The sequence below is a fragment of the Dermacentor variabilis genome, chromosome 10 (genome assembly GCF_050947875.1).
Source record: "Dermacentor variabilis isolate Ectoservices chromosome 10, ASM5094787v1, whole genome shotgun sequence".
NCBI classification, from domain to species: domain Eukaryota; kingdom Metazoa; phylum Arthropoda; class Arachnida; order Ixodida; family Ixodidae; genus Dermacentor; species Dermacentor variabilis.
Genome location: NC_134577.1, coordinates 69,506,102 through 69,530,518, shown reverse-complemented (window position 1 = coordinate 69,530,518; position 24,417 = coordinate 69,506,102). Strand labels below are relative to the sequence as shown.

General features: G+C 43.7%; 1 protein-coding gene across 1 annotated transcript in view; it reads right to left on the bottom strand.

The window, feature by feature from the left end:
• The window catches only part of LOC142559292 (ubiquitin carboxyl-terminal hydrolase 24-like), a 111,988-nt gene extending 87,926 nt beyond the window's left edge, over positions 1-24,062 (bottom strand). The window contains exons 1-15 of the mRNA XM_075670909.1: positions 23,396-24,062; positions 19,724-19,883; positions 18,106-18,173; positions 15,946-16,092; positions 14,517-14,615; positions 13,000-13,035; positions 12,830-12,892; positions 11,870-12,016; positions 11,030-11,188; positions 9,902-10,019; positions 5,826-5,929; positions 4,617-4,724; positions 3,927-4,022; positions 2,901-3,059; positions 907-1,002 (exon numbers count right to left, since the gene is read on the bottom strand). Of these exons, the coding sequence (XP_075527024.1) occupies positions 907-1,002; positions 2,901-3,059; positions 3,927-4,022; positions 4,617-4,724; positions 5,826-5,929; positions 9,902-10,019; positions 11,030-11,188; positions 11,870-12,016; positions 12,830-12,892; positions 13,000-13,035; positions 14,517-14,615; positions 15,946-16,092; positions 18,106-18,173; positions 19,724-19,883; positions 23,396-23,650 (1,815 nt within the window). The 5' untranslated portion in view covers positions 23,651-24,062. The remainder of the gene's footprint in view (positions 1-906; positions 1,003-2,900; positions 3,060-3,926; positions 4,023-4,616; positions 4,725-5,825; positions 5,930-9,901; positions 10,020-11,029; positions 11,189-11,869; positions 12,017-12,829; positions 12,893-12,999; positions 13,036-14,516; positions 14,616-15,945; positions 16,093-18,105; positions 18,174-19,723; positions 19,884-23,395) is intronic.
• Between the last annotated feature and the right edge of the window lie 355 nt (positions 24,063-24,417).

Below are 24,417 nucleotides of genomic sequence, written 5' to 3'. Positions count from 1 at the left end.
CAATTTTTCATCCCGCGTTTGCTGTGGGGCAACATGTCAACAAATAGGTGGCTGCCGCTGTATGTAGTGCGGGATACCAAAACAAAAATAGCGGCCGGTGGAGCAAGCCGAACGCAACGAACGCGATTTTTTTTTTCTTCTCGTGAGTATATTACGTGAATTGAAACAGTTTCTTCTGTATCAGTAATGAGTAATATCATTAATATCTGCAAGTTTGCGGCAATAACGTAGCCATGTCCACTTTGAGGGGACAGAAACAGATGGGCGGGCTTAGCTGCCAGTAACACAGAAACACATGGCGGGCATGCTGCGGAAACTGCGGCATTTGTCTTCACTACTATCCTAATACGGCACGTTTCCGCTAAGGGTGGGCGAATATCTTAGCTGTGTTACGAGCATCGGCGTATGAATAGGGTACACTTTTAATGTATCAGTGTAAACGTGGCTACTATCGTTGCCGCTTGCGATTTGTTGCGTGCCCATGAGTGCAGACGAGAAGAATCGAAAGGCGCCTTTGTTGTTGTTGTTGACCGCAACAATAAAGGCAAGTTTGGTTGTAGCTTTTTTTTTGTCATGGAAGTGAGGAAAAGTGATGAAAGGAATGAAATGGGGCATCTGCTTAAGAATGTTTGGTGCGTGCAGACCGCTTGATTTGTCTTGAAGAGTCGTTCGCGTAGCAATCGACAGATGGTAAGCGCAATCATTATTAGCTAGACTTGGCACATGACATGTCGCTGCGGCAAGTTCGGAGTGCGATCATTACACGGGAAACAAAAAAATTGAATTTTGACGACAAAATTCAGGGGTGCGATCATTACGCAAGTGCAATCATTATGCGAGTACATACGGTAGTTGCTATCACAATGAAAAGAAGCAAAAAAAAAAAAACAGATAAAAGGAGCTTACCTTGTCTTGCTTGTACGGTGGGCCTTTGCTACCTGTGGTTCCCTTGGCCCCGCTGATGTGCCGCAACATTTTCAGAGCAGGAATCACACACATGTTCTGAAAATGGCAGCAGAAAACCAGTAGTGGTCATACATTATCAAGATGCGCACACTGATGATTTTAATTAACATATCATACTGAAATGTCATGAAAATTGCCTTAAGCACTCAGAACAAAGCCATAAGGAATTGCAGTCAATCCAGATGCAACAGGTACGAGGCTGCACAGGCATCCCACTTTAGGAACGTTCATTTTGCCTCCTACATCACTCAGTAGGTGGTGTTCAATTTGCTTTCCCACTTCGCCCTGCTGGCTACCACTGACAAAAGTGTGGCACTGGCCAATGACGAGAGCCAGTGAATCTTCAGAAAGCGAGATGCTTGTGTGATATTGCTCCAGGAACGCTAGAGAAAAAAAAATTATAATAAGGCACTGCAAGAGTGAACTAGGGTGGTTGCTTGGGCTAGTTGGTAGTTCATGATAAAAATGAAGTACTACAGCGCAGAGGACAAGGACTGCAAGGCACGACATACACTGCGCTAGCTTCCAACAATCTTCCAACAAGATCGTTGGAAGCCAGCGCAGCGTATATCATCTCTCGCAGTCTTTATCCTTTGTGCTGTACGTCTTTTCTAACTGCAAGAGTTTGGGAAATGGGTGAATGAAGCTATGCAGGCAGTAACCTGTTAGGGTACTGTGCTCAATCGCTGCTGCAATGGATGAACGACTTGTTCCCGGCAACCAACAATTATAATAATTTTATACTATACCAATGCTAATATGCTATGAATTTATTACATGGCTAATGAAATCTCACACTGTTTCTTACAATTTATGTTTCTGCCTGGCTAATATGGACGTGACTCTGATCAACAAATTACTGTAGACAATTCCTTTCCTTACCGCGGTGACCATTTATGTACGCAAATGTATACTTAGCGTACCATACCCTCCACCCAAAACATTGCTCATTCCCACAACATAAATTTCAAAGTACATGTATACACCGAACGATACCCAACCACACAGAAAATCTGACACCACAAAGTGTCAGGACCTACAAGTGCACGCTAGCTGAACCTGCAGTGCCCCCAGCAGGCATTTACCTGTTAGCACATCTATGTTTTTAGAGAATGCACATGCCTGTAAGTTACATGCACTAAGCACGAGTCACAGGCACACTTTTACAGAGCACGTTGAGTACTGGTACCTTTGTCAATCTTGCATAGTTAAGCTTTTTTTTGCATTTGCGCTGGGACACTGGCCACCCAGCTTTTTCAGATGGAGTATGCTTGTTGACACACCGAGTGACAACTTGACATTCGATGACGACATAATCCTGTCACTTTCAAGCGCTCTAGAGTGTTCTGGTCGCACGCTTTACATTAGACTGGTTGAAATTGAGCATTTGGAACACATTTGCCTGGTTCTTTCAAAGCACTGCACTCTGGCTACAAGCACTCAAGCATGTTCGCCTTCATCCTAAGAGTGCAACAAAATTACAGACTCATGGCTGTTGCAACTTCTGTTGTCAGTGGGCACCTGCTGTGGCAGTGGGTGCGTGCCTATTAGTCCACCATGTTTGTTTACAACAAGAGGAGCACTGACATATTTTTGCTTCTCAGCTGCGACTAATTTGAAGAGAAGCTGAATGCTTGAGTAAGGCGTGCTCTTTCTGGCTATAATCTAGAGCTCTACGTTGTTCTGATCCCAGTTGGAGCGAGGCAAAAGCGAGCTGAATCTACCATAAGAATTCAGCTCTAATTCCACCCACACAATCACAGTGCAGCTGGCCTCTGTGCCTCGACCATGACCTCCCCATTAATGTAAATCACGATCACATCTATGTGAACTGTCTTCTGAATGGGACAGTGGTGCATTTGCCACTGCATTCTTTGACTGTCACCAATTATAAATATTACGATATGTGGTAAACAGACACTCCGCTGCCTTACCTTTTTGATGTCATCGACGCAGCGGCCAACGTACTGACGCTTTGCGCTGTCCCTGTTGCCCATCTCCGACAGGATGCTGAAGAACTCCTCGACAAACTGCTCAACATGGGGCTTGGGAAGCGAGTTCAGGTGCAGGAGCTCCCACAGAAGGTCCAACAGCTAATGCAGGAGGAGGGGGGGTCATGGGGAACAAAGAGGAAACAGGGCCAGATGAGGGAACAAGGTCGACCTGGACGGCGAGGCGTGACTGTTGGTCGTATGCGTGACAAAGGTGAGAGTGCAGGACCAAGAGAAAGAAAAGAGAACTTGTGTGAAGGAAAGTGATGTCACGTAGGAAATGCCTTGGAATTGGTGAGGACATAGTGTTAAGCAACTTGATGCTTGCTACGTAACACTTATCACTGGCAAATCCTGTGATGTGTAGAACAGATAATCCGCAGTCTATTACAGTAAACACTATGGAACCAAAGGAAAAGAGGATGAAAGGGGATTACATGGACTGGACAAAGCGCAGAGACAACAGGAAATTGCTAAGGAAGGTTATCACCGTGCAGTGGACTTGGGTAGGCTAACAAACTTGATGACACATTGTCATATACTCCATTTCATACACAGCAGGGTAATGCCGTGATGGCTAGACATCTTTTATTGCTCGAACACAACACTAAAGCAGTGTATCACATATGCAAGAGAGATATAAGTACCTGTCATGTAATCTGATGTGGCATTCAGTGTCAACACTTTTATGTTGCAAAAAATGATATAATTATTACACGGAAGGCCTAGCAGATCTGACCCTACAAGTGGAGTGGCTCGTTTTCACGACCACTGGCCGCAATACATCACTCGAGCTCGTGACAAAAACATAAGTGTGTCACATACTGGCAGCAGCAGTAATGTGCTCAAATACTATGTGATTTTAAAAGTAAAATAAAGAAGTAAGGTCAGCTGCAAATCGGCATCCAAGTTAGCATTAAACTGAGACTTTTGTGTGTCGTTGCTGACTTAGTTGAAATCAAAACTGACCTTGGTGGAGACCTTTCCTTGGTTGCTCTCTTTACCAAGCTTGCCAATGAAGGTGAGAAGGCGTCGCCACGTGATGTCACTGCTGCCTCTCCAGGCCTGCATGAAGCATGGACAAAAAATGGAACACAACTGATGTGTTCCCCAAATGGGCCTCGAGTCTTAAGTTCTTCCAACTTAAGTCAACAGACCGATCACTTGACATACCAGTGTCCCAGGAGTGTGCACTCAATCCTCTGATTTAGTACAATGTTCATCATCACTGGATATAAGTTAATCAATTTCCACTGGGACACTCAAGGAACAATGGTAAGCCGAGTGATCACTGAAAACAGTATGAGCACCAAGACTGATCAATACTAGCCTAATAACTGACCGTAATTTGTAAATACGTGTGAATAAATCTCGTGGAACTTCCCGCTCATGTGTTAGCTCAACAAACTTTTAGGCCTCTTGGAGTTCGAATTATCGAGATTTGAACTTGTAGTTGGTGTTGGGTGACGAATCGCCCTGCAGCTCGATTGTGTGAGAGCATGTGCCCTTTGCAGTATCGGCGCCGGAAGTCCAACTTCCACCCATGAAAATGGGCAGAAGAGCCAAAGAAAGCGATTTACCTTAAAATAAAATATGCCGCCATGACATGCGTGTCCACGGTAAGTAAGACAACTACAGAACAGGTGGTGTCGTGCCCACCTTGCCAATGAGGGCGATCAGGTGGTCGAACTGCTGCTGGCTGAACTTTGTGGAAGCAGCTGCCATGATGCCGTGAATGTTGTCCACCACCTGGCAGTTCTGCCGATCCTGCAGTAACATAAGTGCCATAGAAGGAATTGGAGGCCATAGTCATTCTTTGCCATTTTTTAAAGAGCGAAGCCCGCTACCGCTAGTCAACTTGATCAGCATTGACAGACACTTTTAGTGGAGACGGTGCATTTCAAACCGAAGTGCTTCAATCAAATAATTTTGGAAGCTCTGATTCAAGATGTTGGTATCTGCACAAGCTAACTGGTTGAGACTCCACCAATGAGCAGCAAAATGATTTGTTGATGTGTTGTCGCCCATCCCATACTAAAAATGACAGTGCTCTAAATGACAGATCTAGATGAAAGGAAAGATTCTGATTGGAGAAAATGTTAATTTGGTTTTGCTCACTGCACATTCCTATTGCATTAGGCATGAGACATAAGTATGTAGGAACAATCTGATTTGTTGTATGACTGGTTGTACCAACAGGTTTCCAACAGATTTTAATAGAACCCAACAGGTTACAACAGGCACATACGGCAACAGGCATTCCAGCAAATTATCTGATGAATCAGGTCATTTTAACACAGATCTGTTTTAGTACCACATTATTCTGCACAAAAATCCCTTGCACAATCATACAGCTAGTCATCCTAACAACTACATCCAACAAGTTTCCAACGAATCGCAACAAATCCCAACAGCTGACATAGCAGTCTTTCTGATCTGTCATCTAACTGATTGAATGGAAGTGAGAGACTCGTTTACTTTTCACATTAATTTTATTTTATTGTGGCGCTCCATGAAGTAGGGCAGTTTTGTTAGCCCAGCGATTGGTGGCAATTTTGTTAGCCCAGTGATTTGTGGCTAGCTGCCCACAGTCAAACGTGAACATCACCAGACCCTCAAGAAACTTCTGACCAATAAGCTTGTTCAGATTATGAAACATAGGGCCTGTGGGGCGACCTGCAAAGGCCACAGCTGAAGAGCTCAGAGTTCAAACCCTACAGCATCTGCTGAAGAAGACCTTGATCAGAGACAGGAAAAGTGACGTCCATTTTACTAGCTCAGCAGGCAGCTCTAAAGCCTTAATAGGCCAACTAATTCACAGTGACAATCACTTTAGGCATTTAACTGATGCCTAACTACACCACTCACCTGCATGGACCAGATCTTTGTCAGTTCCTCGAGAGAAAGTCGCTGCCCGACGAACTCAATTATACTCTTAATCTTGTCCATGTATTGAGCCTGATCTATGTTGCCTGAAAGAGATCGGGAAGCACATAAAAGAAAGAAAGAGGGCCAGCAAGGAAACTTCAGTTGAACAGAAGTGAACACAGAAACACTCATCTTATCATTACATACCTTCACAAACATACCTTTGCGTTTCTGTGAAAGGAATCTCAAGTACAGATTACCGCATATGCAGGCAATGCCTCTCATGAGGAGATCTTCTAAGACTTATATGATGATTCTTTCAGGATCAGCTGGTAGGCCAGGCATTAGAGTTTTTAAGGCTCTATGTTGTCCCACATGACACTGTTTACAAATGTGGCTCCAGCGTTGAGACAATTATATAAACATGTAACAGGTTCATGACACACTTTCTGTCCTGCCATTGACAGTACATAAATTCTCACAAGGTAGTCAAAGCAGAGGTTTCTCTGAGTCTCCTTACAACCCATGATCAGTGAAACTGCTAACCAAGTTCTCCCATATTTTACAGCCACTCTAGGTAACTCATTGGAATGGAATGCAACATCCAAGCTATGATGGGCGCTGTAGTATAAGGGGTTAGTTTTTGAACACCTCAACTTATTTAATGTGTGATTGAGAATCAGCCCGTCAGTGTATTTATCGCAATAGCAATTACATGGGCACATCAGGCGAATTTTCACTGTGGTCATTGCCATCGTCGTGAGGTCCTGTGTAAAGTAGGGCTGTGTGAATACTCGACAAACTGGCTATCGAATAGCGGATGTTCGAGTAATTAGATTCGTTAATCATATGTCTACTGTTTGGTTATTCAAATATTGAGTATATTCGATGAAACACCCTGAGCGATTTGTACCTGAAGGCGTGCAGCCCTGTCATGGAGTGCAGCCACAGTTGGTACAAGGTTCGATGGTCAGCAGGACTGATCGAAGCAATAACGCGATGCAGAGAGAGAACGGCGACAAAAGCAGCCCATATTTCAGAAATGGCAAAAGCATGTGTGAAAATTAGGCCGATTAGCTGCTGGAAGGCATGCAGATTGTATTGGATACGGGTGTTCACACATACATTTCCACGCAGTTCAGAGCTTTCTGTATGCACACGAGTTTACGTGCATAGACAAACTTGGTACGCATGCATGTGTATCCGAACGCTGTTTTAGCAGCTGTCAGTCAAGCCATTAGGCCTAATCAGTGCTGGTTCATTGGACGTCGGCAACTAAAGTTACAGATTGGTGCCAAACTGACACAAATGCATTCGCAGAAGTCACATAATACAGTTGCCTTCCGTTAATTAGACTCAGTTTTTTTTAAATTTTTGGCTAATTCTATTTTAACTGAAGGTACCGGCCAGTGCCCATGCATTTCTAGGGGCCCAAACGCTTGTTATTTCAATCCTAAATTTGGCTTAAGCCGGATAATTTGAATATGATTAGTCAGCCTACATGCGCCTGACACCTATGGTGGCTCCAATAGCCACACCTCTAATGGCAACGCCTGTCTCGGCGGAGCTTGGGGGACAATGAATGCATTGAATACATGTGAACTCCCATCAAAAATGCATATTTACAGCCTGCCCTAGGAATATTTTCAAGCAATAACCGCAGCTCGCAATGTCTTCTTACGGTATTTACCCGATTTTAACTTACACCTCTTTTTCCCAAAAAAGTGGGCCGAAAATTGCCTGTCCGGTGCAATCGGGTACCATACCAAAAGCGTCTCCACGGCGTTAGTCTGCTTTACCGCATTACACCAATGTACAGTCGCTATCAATTTGAAGGTGATCACGCGAGCATCGACCGGCGGGCCTTCCAAACAGCATAGCGGCCGATTTCGGAACTGCGAAAATAAAAATTGCGCTGCCTTCTTCCCCTATTATGCTCTTCCAGGCTGCAGCCATCACCCCCAAGACCAACTCGCCACATTTTTGCGTTTGTTTCCCTTTCATGGCAATGATCTGTGTGCGTCGCTTCCTAAAGCATATCTTGGCTAACAATGACGCCTTCGTGCAAAGGCTCATAACGCAATCGAAATGAATTCGCAGGTTATGCCGTGAACGGTGACGGGAGTGACAGCTTTTCAGGGAACACCAAAAGAGAGAGAGGGGAGCTATCTGATGTTTCCCTCTCGACCGACGGTGATGACGTAACGTGGCGCTGCTCCTAGTTTTGGTGGCCGCTCGAGCGATCACCTTCAAATTGATCGCGACTGTACTGCGGCAAAGCAAGCTTAAACAATGTGGCAAAGCTGACCTTAGGGAACTGGCCGCCCATTGTGCAACACATACACTGTCAATTTTTCTTGCTAAAATATAGGGTGCGCTTTAGATTACTACATTTTTTAGCAGCTTTAATGTAATTTCTACGTTTGTTCTTACTTTGGACAAATAGCACATGGGTGTACGTTTCATTTGGCGGTGTGTGCATTGGGCAAATAATGCAAAATGGTGGTGGTCGGCATATTTTTTTTATCTTGTCTAATTCAACCCGCTGGATAATTCTATCAGTTTCATTGGTCCCGTCAGTGTCGAATTACTGGAAGTCGACTGTACTTGGAAAGCGGACAAGCAACCTCACCAATGAAAGAGTTTACGGGATGGACCAACGATGTTCACGGCTGCCATCTTTGCAGCCGTGAACATCGTAAGGTGGCCTCTCATTGCCAACACCATTCTTTGATGCACATCAGTCTATTTTTATAGGTTTGAGTAACATTTCACAAGACTTGCTTTAAGTTTGCACAATGGACCGAAAAGTGTAATGTGGCTAATGCACTGACCGCCCTGCTGCTGACATCTGCATGGGCAGATGAGACACGAAAAGAAGAGGGAACAGGGAGGGTGCTTCATGCACCCTTCCCTTGGTCATGGCATCTTTGATTTCAGAACCTGGCAATGAAAAGGCCTCTGCTCTTCACTGCCAGTAGCAGGTGAGCGTGTGCCTCCTCTGCTAGCACGGCTGTGGCAGCACGAGGGTTCCTTGTGTATATGCAGGCCACGTGCCCTATCTTGGAGGTAATCTGTGGTGGGCACAAAGACTTGGCGAGCCGAGATGGCTGGTGGCGTCATGTGCGCTGTCTTCCTGTGCACCTGTGGGATGTTGCATAACCTCAAGTTTCGGAGATGAGTTGAAGCGAGGAGCAGCATGGAAGCGTTCACTCACCACTGCTGCCGCTCTCCATCCCGACAGTGTTCTGACAGCTATTGTTTGCAGTCATTGAGTGGCATCGGTTTGTTTGCCAGTGCGTGTGTGGCATCATGCTTGATAATTTAATTAGTAAGCAAACATTTACCGCAATTTACATCGTCAAAAGAACTATGAACATTGCTTTGTGTAGTTGTCTCATACTTCGCTATCACTATCAATGACTCGCCTTTTGGGCAAAACTGTGAATTTATTGCATTCCACACGGATCGTAATGTGGCTACAGCAATCGGGTATCGCACCTGCAACTTTATGCTCACTAAGATCATTAACTGAGAGAGTTGGTGATTCATCATCTTGAAAAGGCACTGCTAACAGACCTGTCCTCAAGGAAGCAAGCCAAAAAGACAGGCATGGTGTTGGCCACAGATGGACACAGCGCTGCATCTGTCTTTTGCCTTTTGTTCCTTGTGGTCCCATCTGCTGGTGTTAATTTTCCAAGATGACTTCTGCTCACTGCCTTAACTGAGCTGGTTACTATCATCCAGTGAGCCACTGAGCTGGTTACTAACATCAACATCATCGACAGATATTATGTCCACTGCAAAACGAAGGCCTCTCCCACTGATCTCCAATCACCCATGTCTTACATGAGCCAAGTCCATCTTATGACTACAAATTTCCTAATCTCATTCTCCAGGCAGCCCACTACTGTTTCTTTTGTAGATGACTGCTTAGTATATGCCCCGTGCATTACGTGACCTGCCCACCCCCACTTTTTCCTCCTATAACGCGAGCTACACCTGCCTCATCTCTAATCGTAAAGCCATCTTCCTGTCTTATAATGTTACACCATGGTAGCATCTGACAAACTCACTTTCCAGTGTGATGGAGAGGACATTGTTCTCTGCCATCCAATTCTGCAGCTGCTCGGCATCAATGGCTGCCTTTGATGAAGTGCCTGTTGCTGAACAGTCGTCGATGAGTTTGATCAACTGTACAAGGGAAGAAAGTAGACAAACGCAACACACATGACAACACAGTTTACGCTTAGCTGTACTGCTTATGATACAATTTTGGGACCCAGTTGCACCTAACCAAATAATTTCTGCAGCAATCTGCCAGGTGCAGCGTGACTAAAAATATAACTTGATCATCCGCCCAAAAGCAGCCATGAAACTACAATTGAAGCCTGCAAGAAAACCTCACCAAGAAAGCTCTGTAGTTCAGGAAAAATTCACTCTGGGCAGGGGACAGCAGAACTTCAAAACCGGCATCAAATTTTAGTAGCACTGGTGCTGGATACATGTGAGGCTGTGTCCAAGCATTAAAGGCATATTTGTTGAAAAAAAAGCATTAACTGTAGAGCAAAGGTATTTTAATGTTTTTCTGAAAGTTATTTTTGTATTTTCGTCAAAATTCTTATGCCATTGTGGTAGCATGCCTGGGTAAAGAATAAATTTGGTGTGATTAACCTTTTCGAGTGGGTAGCAACTCGATCCATTAGTCTTGGCTGGTCACTGTCAAATGTGCATTCCTGTTTGCACAGTGCAACACCTAAATGCAGTCAATGTGCTTTAGAATGATGTGATGTGAAGATAACTCAAATGGAATGTACACAACTCTTCTCATCCCATCCATTATCTCTAGATCCTACAAGTAACATGTACTTAAAGTATATGTCCCTGAAAGTGACTGAATGAGAAACAACCCCTCCGCATCTGGTGCTGGTTATTGACTGATTTAGTCAATGATCAAATCAAAATATTATAGGGGCTGCGAGAGATCCTACAGCGGAAAGCTCCTCAATAATTTCAACCATTCCGGCTTTTTTCTTTTCTCTCTCTTTTCTACGTGCACCCAATGGGAGGACACGAGCATTGCTAGTATCTGACCCCACTGGGCCGTGGCGGCTGTGGCGGGGAGTCGAACCCACGATCTCACACTCGGTGGCAAAATGCCACAGCCACTGAGTGACAGCGGTGAACCTGCCAGCCATTCTCACCTCCTTGAGGCCATTCATGCGAGCGTTGAAGTGCGAGCACTTGAGCATGCGCAGGATGACGTCGAGGCACAGGGTGCTCGTGCTCGCTATCTCCTGCGGCCACAAGTAGACGCACAGCATCTTCACCGCCTTCAGGAGCTCGGTCACCGAACCAATGTTCTGCAGACAACGGACAACACAAATGAGCATCGCAGCCCACTGGCAATTTCGTTCACAGAAATAGCTGTTCCAGAAACACACACAGCTGCACTCACATGCTGTTGCGGTGCATTGTTACCACTGTGGCAGCTCCCCAGTAACAATCGTCATCGTGTCATGACTACGATAACATATAGTTTAAACAAAAGTAGGCACCTCGACCGGTTTCAAATGTAACTTCCTGCTGTGCTCCATTAGAGCGATAAAGTGTGAGTGCAAAGAGCAGTTGAGGCTGCGCAAATCGATTGTAAACCAGCAACAAAGTGAAAAAAGTTAGGCAATAGTGGCAGCACACGGGTGCAAGTGAAGTGACTCGTGTCTGACTGGTGCGTTTTGATCGTCACACAACTTTGGTCTGTTGACAGCTCTTGAAGCTGTTCCAAACTGTTGCTGCATTCTTTCCACCCTGATTTCACCAATATGAGAGTTTCACACCATTTCACAGGGCACATTCTTGTTTCTGTCTGAAATAACCTGCCTATGTGAGCAAGATGCCTCTTCAAAACATTTTTCATTTTATATCTCACAGTGATCATTCACTGTCAGTATTAAGAGGCGCAGTGGTGCTTCTCCGCACTCGTGTCCAAAGCTCACACCAACAAAACAAAAAGAGGTGTGAATTAAGGTGTATTGAGCGTTCACCCCTGCCTTGTTTTTGAGATCGTCATCCGTGAGTCCCTTGATGTAGCTGATGGCCTTGTTCATGCAGGGTGAAAGGAGAGTGCACGTTGTGTCCGGGTTGAGGAACTGGGCACACACAGCCAGGGGATTCAGCAGGGCGGCCATCTCCTGCGAAAAAGAAATGGTTACAGACGCAGACATCAACTTCGTAGCCCCACCCGCATCCCCAACAGCACCGTTTAGAACATAACTCGAAATAACTTGTTGGGCAAGTTGGTTGACATCTGAGGAAGCCACTGTGGTGCAAAATTGTCGTTAGGTAAGTTGGCTGTTTCCTGCTGTTACTGTCATGCAGATCTCTTGTGAGTGTAGTAGTGCCCTGTCTCCTGTGTTCTTGTTTGTCCTATTTGCACAACAATGGCTCCTCTATGGGGTTCTGCTCTGTCGCCTATTGCAAGACAATATTTTGCAGGCTTTATAGCCACCATTTTGTGCTCCTGAATATCAAAATAGAGCTCAAGATGTTTAAAAAAGAAACTATTTCGCTCTGTGCTTGATGAAACATCCCAACTGCTACTGAGTTTTACAGCGAGTTAAGAGAGCTTACCCAGCATGGTCACTACATCTGCCAACTGTCTGTAAACATTTTATTTCTTATCAAACAATCTTACCATTTTCATTCAACAATGTTTTTTATGTCTCCCTTATCCATTTTCGTTTTTCAATGACATTTGTTTGTCTCACAGAAACAAACTTCTGTGCACGAAACAGTCATAAAAATCTGTGATGACTTCCACAAGCAGTCCTACATTCAGTGTTTCAGGATCGGTTAATCAATCACAGATTTGGCTATGCTAAACAGTGTTATTTATGCGGTTCTTATTAATACTGCGAACTTTTAGATTTTGCTTGCGCCAGAAGTACAAGTCTCTCACTGTGAGCACTCAAGACAAAAAGGGCAACAAAGCTAAATGGACTCACATTTGCAGTCAGGTTTTCTTCAAATTTGGCCAATATTTTGTCGAAGCCACCACGACTCCCAAACTAGATACAGATGAAACCAAAAGCCAGCATTAATAAGACTCCCAAACCCAGAAGCAAAGAGCACAAGGACAAGACAACACACAAAGCAATTAGAAAGTAATGCTTACCTTGTTGATAACATCTAGAAGCCAGCCATAAGGATCCTGGAAGGAAACCATAGTAAAGTGTGCTATGAGGTTCACTACTAGGCATATTCCTAATATAAAGTTAACACTGAATTTTTGAGATCACCTTTTCAACATGGAATTAGTGGATGAAATAGGTTGTACAAATTCATTGTTATTGGTGTCCAATAAATTTTTTTCTCCATGCATTCAACATTGCCTTCATGATAAGAAGGCACAATGTGGACATGTTTGTCAGCTGCCCTACATTTATACTTTTGTACCATGTGTTGTTTATTGTTCCTTGGTACTGTGATCATACTTTGATGATTTTGATATATTTAAGATTTATGTCATTTTTGCATTGCAGGTAAAGTACAATCATACCAATCATACAGTCAATCATACAGTCAATCGTACAATCATACAGCCAAGGTACAATATAGCAAACTGTGTGATAAAATGAAAGTTTTTCATTTTCATATCCCTGTTCTACTGAACACCATACGTTTCTTTCACCTAACTCATCAAAGTACTGCAATTTTGTTCTACAGATTAAATTTTGCAAATTTCACACACCTCACACTTATGCACCTGGAGCCTTTGTGATAAGCAAAAGTAAAGAAAAACATTGCCTGACAGTAAATTTGTCACTCACATGTGCCCTTTTACAAGCAAATGTTGCCAATGGGTGGCGAAAAACATCGGATGGAACACAGCACTTCACTATCTGTTGTGCTGGTATGGAAACTGCACTGGGTATACCCCATTCATACTCGTGGTCCTATGGGTATGCTCACAAACTTGTCAGTACACGGTCAGAACATGAAAAAACAACCGAAAGTGTGCTTTCGAGTTCCTTGATGACGACAAGAGCACTGCTCCCTGTCATTAATGCAAACAATGTTACGGCGATCTCGGCCTCACAACTTAATACACCATTGCAAAGAGTGAGTCATGATGACGATACACAGTAAATATTAGTGCCATATGATGGCAGCCACTAGGAGTAAATGCAGCCTGCATGGAAGCTTTGCTCTCGACATCATCTCTACTGCATGCATTTGATCCCACTGGCATGAAACTGGCACGATTCTGTCCATCAGGACTGTTCTGAGAACCTGTGAAGTCACTTTTACTGCTTAACATATTGATCGTGACTTAATGAATTTCACAATTTAACAAAGTTTTCAGTTGCAAGTACAACTTCGTTATCGTGGTTCAACTGTATTAGTACCTGCAATACACAAACATTTCAACAGGCACTGTCATGCTGCAGGTCATACTGAGAGTGACAGTACTATGACACCTACAACGATGCTCCTCTGGCAAATGTAGCGGTCTGAATGAATGTAATGGTTTGGATTAATGAATGAATGAATGAATGAATGAATTCAAAGGCTTCAGGTGCGAAGCTTCTGCGGCACAATTTGTGGTCCATGTTGCTAAACACTGCCTAAATGCTCCTGAATTCAGGAGTGTTTGCAAGCATGCATCAAAGAAAATTTCAAATGACTTACCAAGGATCCCCTCGATTTCGCGTAGACCACGAGCCCCTGCTCAAGAGTGCTTTGCCGGCTTTTGTTCTTGATATGAAACTCGGCCTCTGGATCGAAGGCCTGCAAAGAATGCGGGCAACAATGGGTGCAGGTAAATCACTGAAAACTCAAGACAAAGTTCTACAGCAATATTTCAGCAGAAACGAGATTAGGTTAACTCAGATATGATTAAATAGCCCAAGAGACCATGAAAAAAGCTCAAGGAACACACAGGACTAAGATTTCATGCACAACCAAAAACCGTTGTGAGTATAGCTTTTTCTCTGTCTGTTGGGCTGTTCACAAGAAACAATACTTCAAATTTAAAAGTTGTTGAATAAGGCAGATGAAGTATGTGAGTGATGACTTTATTTGCTTAAAAGTTTTGCAGCAAGTAACAAAATATTTAACCTTCAATATATACCAAAAAGAAAAAGGAGTTATAGTGAAACATAGTACAACGGGCCCAAAATCACACAGTGATGGCCGAGTACAGCAAACTTCCGTTAATTTGACTGCAGTTAATTCAATTTTTTGGTTAATTTGATACCAAGCCGAGGTCCCGGCCAGCACCGATGCATTTCTTCGGACCCAACTTATCATTACTTCGACCCTGAAATTGGTCTTCACTGGAAAAATCTAACTTGACCAGCCAGCACACACTTGCCCGACCTCTGATGTGACCCCTATAGCAACTCCTACTACAGCAGCATTTGTCTCAGCTGAGCTTAGGGGACAGTGAATGTGTGTCACATGACAGTGAACACATGTCATCTCCTGTTGAAAACACATATCTTCAGCCTGCCCTACGAGCATTTTTAAGCAATAACAGTAGCTCACATTGTCTTGATTCCAATGCACATGCTTCTTTTTTCTGTTCAGATAACTTGGGCCGAAAATTGTGTGTATGGTGCAATCGGATACGAAACGAAACCGGTCTTTATTGCATTTGTTTTGCCACTTAACAGGGATATATTGCAGCAAAACTGACTTTAAAAGCTGGTCACAAGTGCGCAACACCATATTACACCCTCCCCCATTTCTCTCTAGTAAATAATTGGGTGTGTTAGATTTCAACTTTTTTTAGTAGCTTTAATGTAATTTCTACATTAATTTCCTGCTTTGGAAACATAAAAATGGGTACATGTTTGTTTTGGGAGCGTCTTAGAATTGGGCGAATACAGTCAAATGAATCAGCAGTGCGTCTTGCTGTTTTTCGTTTGTTTTTTGCATCTTGTTTAATTGAACCCGTGAGATAATTCAATGCATTTCACCAGTCCCGTCAGGGCCAAAGTAACGGACGTCAATTGCATACACGGTTCATATGAACTGTTTCTGCAAGGGTTCTCCAGATGGTCAACGAAACGCTCACAGTGTCAGTGTTACAAAGCAAAGCTGCATTCCGACTTACCATTGTGAGCACATTGGAGAGAAGCTTCTCCGGGATGGGGTTGTAACTGAGCCGTTCAACAGTCAGGTCAATAAGTAGCATGAGCATGTTGTAAACGCCTTCCTGGACATCCGGCGCCCAGTTACGGACTGCAAGTGCTGTTAGGAGCTGCAGAGGAAGACAGAGGAAAAAAAAGAGAATGTTCAAAATTTCACTGACCAAAAACGTGCTGCAAGTACTATCCTACATGTGACTGTTGCCGATCTGCTTGCGCTCTTGAATGAAAAAAAACAAACTAAAGTTGCAGAATTCATCCTTGAGGCCTATCCATGAGAATGCGATAACAGTTAGAGCTACAGTGCATGGAGAAGAAATAAATAGGATTCATTGGTTTGTGTACGATTACTGCGGCTAGATTCTGTGGCGACTCTGGTGCTCCATAGCTGATTCACTGCCCATGACCGTAAGTAGGAGGCAGACCAGACGGTGTATGCTAAAGCATGATGCACACCATTCGAATTTAAAATTTTCTACGCAAAGCAGCAGTGCTTTGCAGAGCCACGTTTTGACGTTTTTGCCAGGCAAGTGTTTGCCTTTACTCCAATCCTCTTGACAACTATGTTTTTGTTGACAAAATTTTGTGCTTTTCACTCTGCTATCCCTTCTGAAGTGGCTGTGTGCTTCCTCTCTGGAGCCATAAGAACTGCTAAAGTGACATGCCGTGGCATGGATTAATACAGCAGTACATGTGACGACATACAACAATCACATAATTCCAATGTGCTCATCTCGTGCGACTTGGAACAAAATCGGTGTACCACTCAGGAATCGACACCAAGACACACGTGACAGGGCAGGCATTGCTTGCATTAGAGTGGAATTTCAGCACTGCAGCTATGAGGCTGAGCATCCAGGCCTAGAAAGACGGCTAGGGTTGAAGAAAGGAATGCTCTTCATCGTTTAAATTTAAGAACTGATATTGCATTAAAAAGGTTGTGAGGTTCACCAGATGATCATAAGTGTGTCGAGGAATAAGTAAGATATTAGAGATCGAAAATCCTAGCATTTGGAACAAAACAAATTACAATAAAGCCTCATTACCACGTAGCTGGCGAGGAACGTGGATCAGGTGTGCACTAAGCGATGTACTAATTACCTGACAATTGCAGATGAGCGGCTATAGACCTACCGGCGAGAAAAGAACTACGTCGTAATTCTCCCTCAAACACACACGAGGACAAGTTTTATTTGCGAGCGGGTTGCAAAAAGTGTGCTTTTCACTTGTCGCCTTGGTGGCCTTGCCACGACGACGGCATCTTCAAACTCAGCAAAGCCGCAAACCAGTTTCTCCATCAGGCCCCACTTCTCTGCGAATGCCCTCATGGTGGTAAAAGCATGTGCCGCGTTGCAGACGGCAAGACGACGCGTTGCAGACCACATCGTCATTGTGAACAATGTAGAAGCGCCAGAAGGTATGGGAGCAGGAAACATGTCATGACCACCCTGCTTCGAAGTCACCATTCGTGGGGACTGCTGTCCGTGAAAAGCCAGCGTGCCGCAATTTCAATATCTATGGTCTGCGCGCATGACATTTTCCAGATTCTGGGCTTGTATGAGCCGAAAAATTATGTAAATACTACGCAAAACTATTCGGTATGCAATAAGTGACTATGGCTTAAGCGATCAGCCAATACATTAAATTCAATGCAGACAGGATGCAGGACTCATCGCTACTATATTTAAACCAGTATTACTTATTAAGCAGCTACATATTAACCAGGTTTTACTGTGCAAACATTTCACGCTTTCACTAACTTTTGAGCACAAGGTAGACAGCCACAATGCCATAATGGTACCAGGCACAAGTGCCAATTTAAGAAGACACTGAAACCTAAATTCTATTTCAATTGACTTTATCATGAACTGGGATTACTTTTGCATCTATACAAAGTGATGCTTGCTTTTATAAATATTTTTTTCTTATCTCTACGACATCTGCACACAGGCTAGTACATCTGCTACACATTGAAAACTTCTACAACTCACCTTTGTATTTGACAAATACCTATCTTAAACTTCAGAAGGAAACTAATCAATGAAATGCCCAGATCTTTAACAATAAGTAAAAAAATTTAAATAAAAGAATTGGTGTGGATGAACATGAGAAGAGAATATGCTTACCTTGCGAAAGCACTCAGGCATGCATGACTCCATGAAGTTCCTACAATCAGAGTTTGATTCACATTGCCCTGCAAAGATGGGAAAAAAGAAGTGGGTGTGGATATCTGTTTCTTATAGAAACGTTAAGCTAAACAGAGAGTGCTCTGACAAAACGCACGACAAAATGACTGCAGCATCTTAGCACTGTAAAACACTTTTATAGGAATAATAAGTGCCAATGATAGCATACCACATGAGGCAGAAGGTATTTTCTGGCTTAATATGAGCCACACACAATGTTGGACAACATGGCAAGGTGCCCTCCTAGGCTGGATAGTAACTCGACTATGATTCCGACTTAAAAGGAGTGCATTGCACTGTTGCCATATTACCCACTGCCCCTTGATGCCTGTTTTACCCCTTTCTCTCTTGCTGTAAGCGATCACATCATATATTTCTCCAGTAATTTGATCTTTGTTTACAGAGGTTTGGTTTGGGCTAGTCGGTAACTCCCCCTAACAGATTAATAGTGCAAGTACAGGACGAGGACGAAGGAAGGGACCAGAGAAGTGCCGATTTCCAACTACTTTATTTTTTCGCAGCAATGGTATATAGCAGTTACGAAATAACTATGCGTTATGGCACAGTACACGTTAGCATTACTTCAGTTTCTTTATCAAGAAAAGAGCTATGGCTTTTTAGGTACCACACATTGAAGACATGTAACATTCACTAAGAGCTCATCATATTGGTTTGACAAGCTGCTTGTTTGGATAGATGTAGTCATTGTGTAAGCTTTTTCATGCTTATTCTGTAACTATGTTTACTGTCCCTATAAAAAAAAAGTTAAGTACCATAAAATCACGAGAGATAGGCCACCTAAAATCGAGAGAAAATCTAGTGAAAATATGGTGGGCCAACTTTCAGTGTACCTACAGGAACTGGCACATGTCATCTCATAAAACTAGAAAATCATGCCAAAAACAGGGGTGGGTTATCTTTTGGAGGCGGGGCATCTCTCAGGATTTTACGGTAGTTGGAAGTCGGCGCATGTCCAGTCAGTTTCTTTGTCCTCATCTTGTGCTTTTAATCTGTTGCTGTGTTGTTATACAGATGGCCACTCACAGCTTGCACAATAGGTGGCCACCATCTGTTCTTATTTCCGTGAGACCAGGATTTTGTGCACAAGTTGGGAGAGAGAGGGTGAATGCAGCCATCAAGGGGCGATGAGCAATACGAGAACAGCTGAAGCCTCTTTTCTTTTGCGTCGCAGCCATATTGCAGGTAGGCACCAGTGCAAACTGCGAGCACAGTTTGCCATGCACTCGCGTGCATCATCGCTCACGCTGAGTGGGATAGTACAACCTTGTTCAAGCAGAGAGGATGATACCTCCTGAGGTGAGGTGCCAGCTACCAAAGGCCAGGTGGGTTACAGACATAGTTTGCTACATAAACCCTTCTATGGCTATGACTTGAGTCAGTAGTTCTGGCTACTAAGTGCGAATATATGTAAGACAAAAGTTTAGGGTACGAGAGGGTCAACACTATAATGTCTTCTCTTAGCACTACATTCAAAACACAGCCCCAGGGCGATACTGCTGCTACCGAGAAGTCAAACAATATTGTCTTTAACAGTTACCTTCTTTGGCCAGGTTAGTAGCTGCAGTGAGGCACTTGGCGAGCGACTCGTCCTTCTTGTATGGGATGGACCATTGGTCCACAAAGACCCGCTGTTCCAGCTCGTAAAGGTTCGTCTGAGGAAACGCCGAGTTTCCATAGTCCGGCTTGGGAGAGCATGGCTGCACATCCCGAAACAAGATTAAGAAACAAAATCGCAAGAAAGTGTAGCTTAGACAACTCCATGCAATGAAACCCTGCTAAATACTCTTGGCAGTCGTGAAGAATCTGTTACAATAAAAAGATGTTTCCCATGAATGAGACCTCTATGCGTCTGTGAAATAATATGTGAGGGACAAAGAACACTGCCATCCTTTAGCAAGCTATAGGCTGACTTCTGTTTTGCCATGCCACTGCTTCCACAAATACTGCCAGAAGTCGTAGTCCTCAGTAGATGCTGTGGTACCCATGAACCGAAGAACACAATCTTTCTTTTATTGCAACAGTAGCTAGAAAGTTGAAACTCAGTTTGCTGTGTCCACTTCTTTTGTCTTGCATATTGTCTTCATCATCCCGACACTGTCATGCCAAGTCCTCATCCTCAACTCTGCCATGTTACTAGGCTGATAATAATGGTTGTGCTTCATCATCAGCCTTATTTACATCTGCTGAAGGCTTCTACCAGAGATGTCCAATTTCTTGTCTTGCATCAGCTATCTTTACTCTGGGCTTGCAAACTTCCCAATTTCATCACATATGTCAAGTTAAAACAGATTTGTAGGTGAATAGAATGCAGGGACAGTGAACTAGGAAAAAATACCTTACTCGTTTGGTTGGCCGAAAACCTCCTGTTGGCGAAACTGTGCTCACACACACACCCCACATAAATTCTTGTCGCCTTCCATGCTGGTGGATACGTACACCTCTGAAGTTAGGTTGACTTCCCCCAACCGACCCCATCCTATGCCTGCAAGCTTCCAACTTTCATCACACAATCTAATCCCACGCTGTCCTCCACTGTGTTTCCTGTGTCTTGGCACTTATTCTGTAACATTCATTGACCACTGGTTAGCTGCTGTACACATTACATGGCCTGCCCAGCTCCGTTTGTTGTTGTTATTCTCAATTAAGATCAGCTACATTTGTTTACTCTCTAATGCATACCACTGTCTTGCTCTCTCCATGTTACTATGCCTATAATTTTTTTTTAATCACTTGTTGCTTAGTACCGAACATCTCAAGTCCCTTACAATAATAAAGGTACGAAGAACATAACTAAGGTACAGTGAAATAATACATTTGCGAGAAAGTACTTAACACTTCAAATAATCACACATTTAGGAAAAGCTTCCCTCACAAAGAAAAACGTCATGATTAATGGATGATACAATGTCTTTTAGTAGTCTATTCCAATGGTATATTGTCAAACAAAGTGGTGAATGATGATATGATGTACTTAAACGAGTGATCTAAACGCTGAAGAATACAATGAGCTGCTCCAATATGAGATTCACAGAACAGGTTGCACAAATCTCAATCTCAAGAAATTCTTGTTCTCTTGCCAGTTGCCAAGCTACTGGACACTACCTTAGTCTTCTGAATATTAATCCTCTAACCTACTCTTAGGCTTTGTTGGTTAAACTCTTAAATAATTTGCTGCAAATCATCTTCAGTGTTGCTGAACAGGACCAGCTGTAAGCCACAGGTTGCCGAGATGTTCTCCATTGATAATCAGACCTAATCTTTCCAAGCCTAAAAGCTTAAATACTTCCCCTATCCAAGCATGTAGTGAAGAGCATTCGAGAAAATGTGTGCTTTTGTCGGACAACCTTTTTATTCGGTACTTTTCTGCTTTTATTGCGAAGGATTATGATAACTGTGGAATGTTTGTGGGTATTTCCTAAGATACTCCCATAGGTTTTTACTCCTTGACCACGAAATTTCTCCATGACTGCTGGTATTTTGAATTAATCAAATGCCTATTTGTGATCTATGGAGGATTACTATTATATTTACAATGGTTCCATGAACCAAAACAAGATGAAGTTACAAGAGAAAACAAGTGTTCTTTAGCAATTAACACTTGTTTGTTTAAAAGAAAATGTGTTTGCATAAGTACCGAAAAAAAACAAGAAGCACAACTAAGTAGTCATATTTCCAACAGAGCTTTGTATCAATTGAAGAGGGCAGCAGAAAGGCAACTTCCTTCAGTTGTAATGCAGCCTTATGCTCAAGTCAGATGAGCAAACTTAGTGACACTTTGAGTGTGCTCTTATAAAGTGTCACATTAGTGGTGCGCTGCTAGATGAGAAAGGAAAGTGTCCCTTGGCTTTAATGGCAACGTTGGTGAGAATATCAGTGTTAATGTTATCTTTGTTATTTTAGGCAATATTTGCAAAATAACACCGCATTATTATGTGCAGTAGTTAGTATGAAGTTTAGTGTCAATAAAGTAATTCGAGCAGATGAATTAACACAATTAAATCTTCCGATCTAATAGTACAAGACAGCATTGCAATCAAGGGAGGGAGAAGAAAAATGGCAATGTTGATTGCACATGGTTTCATGTAGCATGGTCATGCTTATAACAATTGAAATTGCACACACACACACACATAAAGGTAGTGCAAGGGCAATAGCTGACCTCACATTGAGTATATTTAACTTATTTTTGAAGCACTGCTACCAAGCCTACACAGTTAGACGCTGTGTAGTTCGACGAGCACACTCGCTGTGAGGTGTTTTACAGTGCGTGTCACTAAACCGTTCTGTCTAACAGCCTGCATGCGACACAAATGATGAAGTGCACTCACTCAAAGTGACATGAAACTTGCCCTCCTGACAGGGGCATTACTTCGACATGCAACGTACTGAACACAAATGCAATGTGCTGTTCTACTGCATTCAGCCCCACCTGTTGATGCGCTATTTAAGTTGCTCTAAGTTGCAGATGTAAGTTTCTGCTGATCACAGCGCTTAGTTCTTTAGTCGTGTTAGCACAGGTAGGTGTCAGGGGCAGGGAGGAGGTGATAGATATACATAGTTTCATATTTGTAGCATCCATAGTTCCTGTTTGCGAAACTCGGGTATTCGTGATAGACATCCCTTACGGCCACACGAACAAAATGAGAATGAATTGCTACTCGATAAGGTAACCTGCTTGGCCACGGTGCGACCGAGATAAGGATCTCCGGCAGCCTTCGAAATCTCCGAGCCTTTTTCACAATCTGAATTTTGGCTTTCGAGATGGCTCACAGGTTTGCATACGAGGCAGAAAAGCAACCTCGCGAAAGGAGCAAGAGCAGACAACAAACTCCTTCCGGGAAACTACTGCAGCTACCTTTAGGAAGACAGCACTGTGCTGGGCATCGCCTAGCAGTAGAATAGGCGACGGCGTCGCACAAGGTCGACCACCTCGGCTGGCAATCCAAAAAGAAGAAGAAAAAAGTAGTCAGATGATATAAAAGAAAAATGGTAGGAATGCACAATGGAGAGCGAGAATTAAACGATGGCGTTTTCTCTTGGCTGTACATACAGCACCCTGCCTGCACGCCTTGCGAGGACAAACTGTAGAGCAGGAGAGGACAGCAGCGGCAAGACATAAAAGCAGAGAGGGGGTAGAAAAAGAAGCGAGCCACGCGCGTGAGAACGACGACGAGGAGCGTGCGGACACTTCCCGAGAGCGGCCAATTACCTTGGCGTCCGGCAGCGAATTGTAGGGAGGCGGGGCTGCGGTGGGCACGAGAGCCGTAGACGTGACGTCCTTCATCTCGACGTCTTCGGACGTGCCGGCGCTTGTGTACGGTCCGTACCGCACCTGATCGTTGGTCAGGATGGCCACGGCCTCGCTCAGGTCGTTGTGGCTGATGCGAAGCGCATTCCTGATCTCTTCGATGTCCACGAATCCCATGCTGTACAACGTCTGAACGTTCTTCTCTGTCTGATCCATGGTGAAAAAATAAAGTTCGGGAACGCACGAACGGTATATATAAGAAGGAAAGGGACTACGCGGACGCGTCAAACACTAAGACGGCGCCTCTCAAAGGTTTCGCGAGCCGTCGTTAACGGGCGGTGACGCCTCATCACCGAGTACCGCCGACAACGATGACTGACGGAGGACGACGTCTCGCCGTGATCCTCGCGTGAACGGGGGCATGGCCTGGGGGGGACGGTGTTAAAAGTTGTGCACACAGGCACGCACACAGAGCAATAACGGGTGAGGTTTGAGAAGTTGTAGATGTGATGTGCTGCTCCCGTGAATACGACGGCCGGGTGGGCGCGGTCAAATTAAAAGGGGCGACCGAAAATATAAGAAACCATGCACATCTTCCGCTCAGCAACGCTTTTTAGGAAGCGGCCATTTTGAATGCGCCTCTACGCGCGCCCTGGTGGGGGATGCGTAATACGTAAAGTTTCGGCGTAAAAAATCTGACACAAATAAAAATATTTCTGTAATAAAAATCTTCAATATGCTCTAAATATCAAGTTTTATTGGGTAATTTATTGTATTTTATTATAAAAATTGTTTTTAAAAGAAGATAGAACACATTCAGACGTTCGTTCGCGCGGGACGCTTGTAGGGGTCCCAGTAGTACCAGCATCAGTGCCTCCGTCGTCTGCTGCAGTTGTGCAATACATTCTTTTATAATTGTGTCGGCAATTCAAGTTTTCTAGTTCCTGTTTTGTTCAAACTTATTCAAGTAAGCAAACATGTTC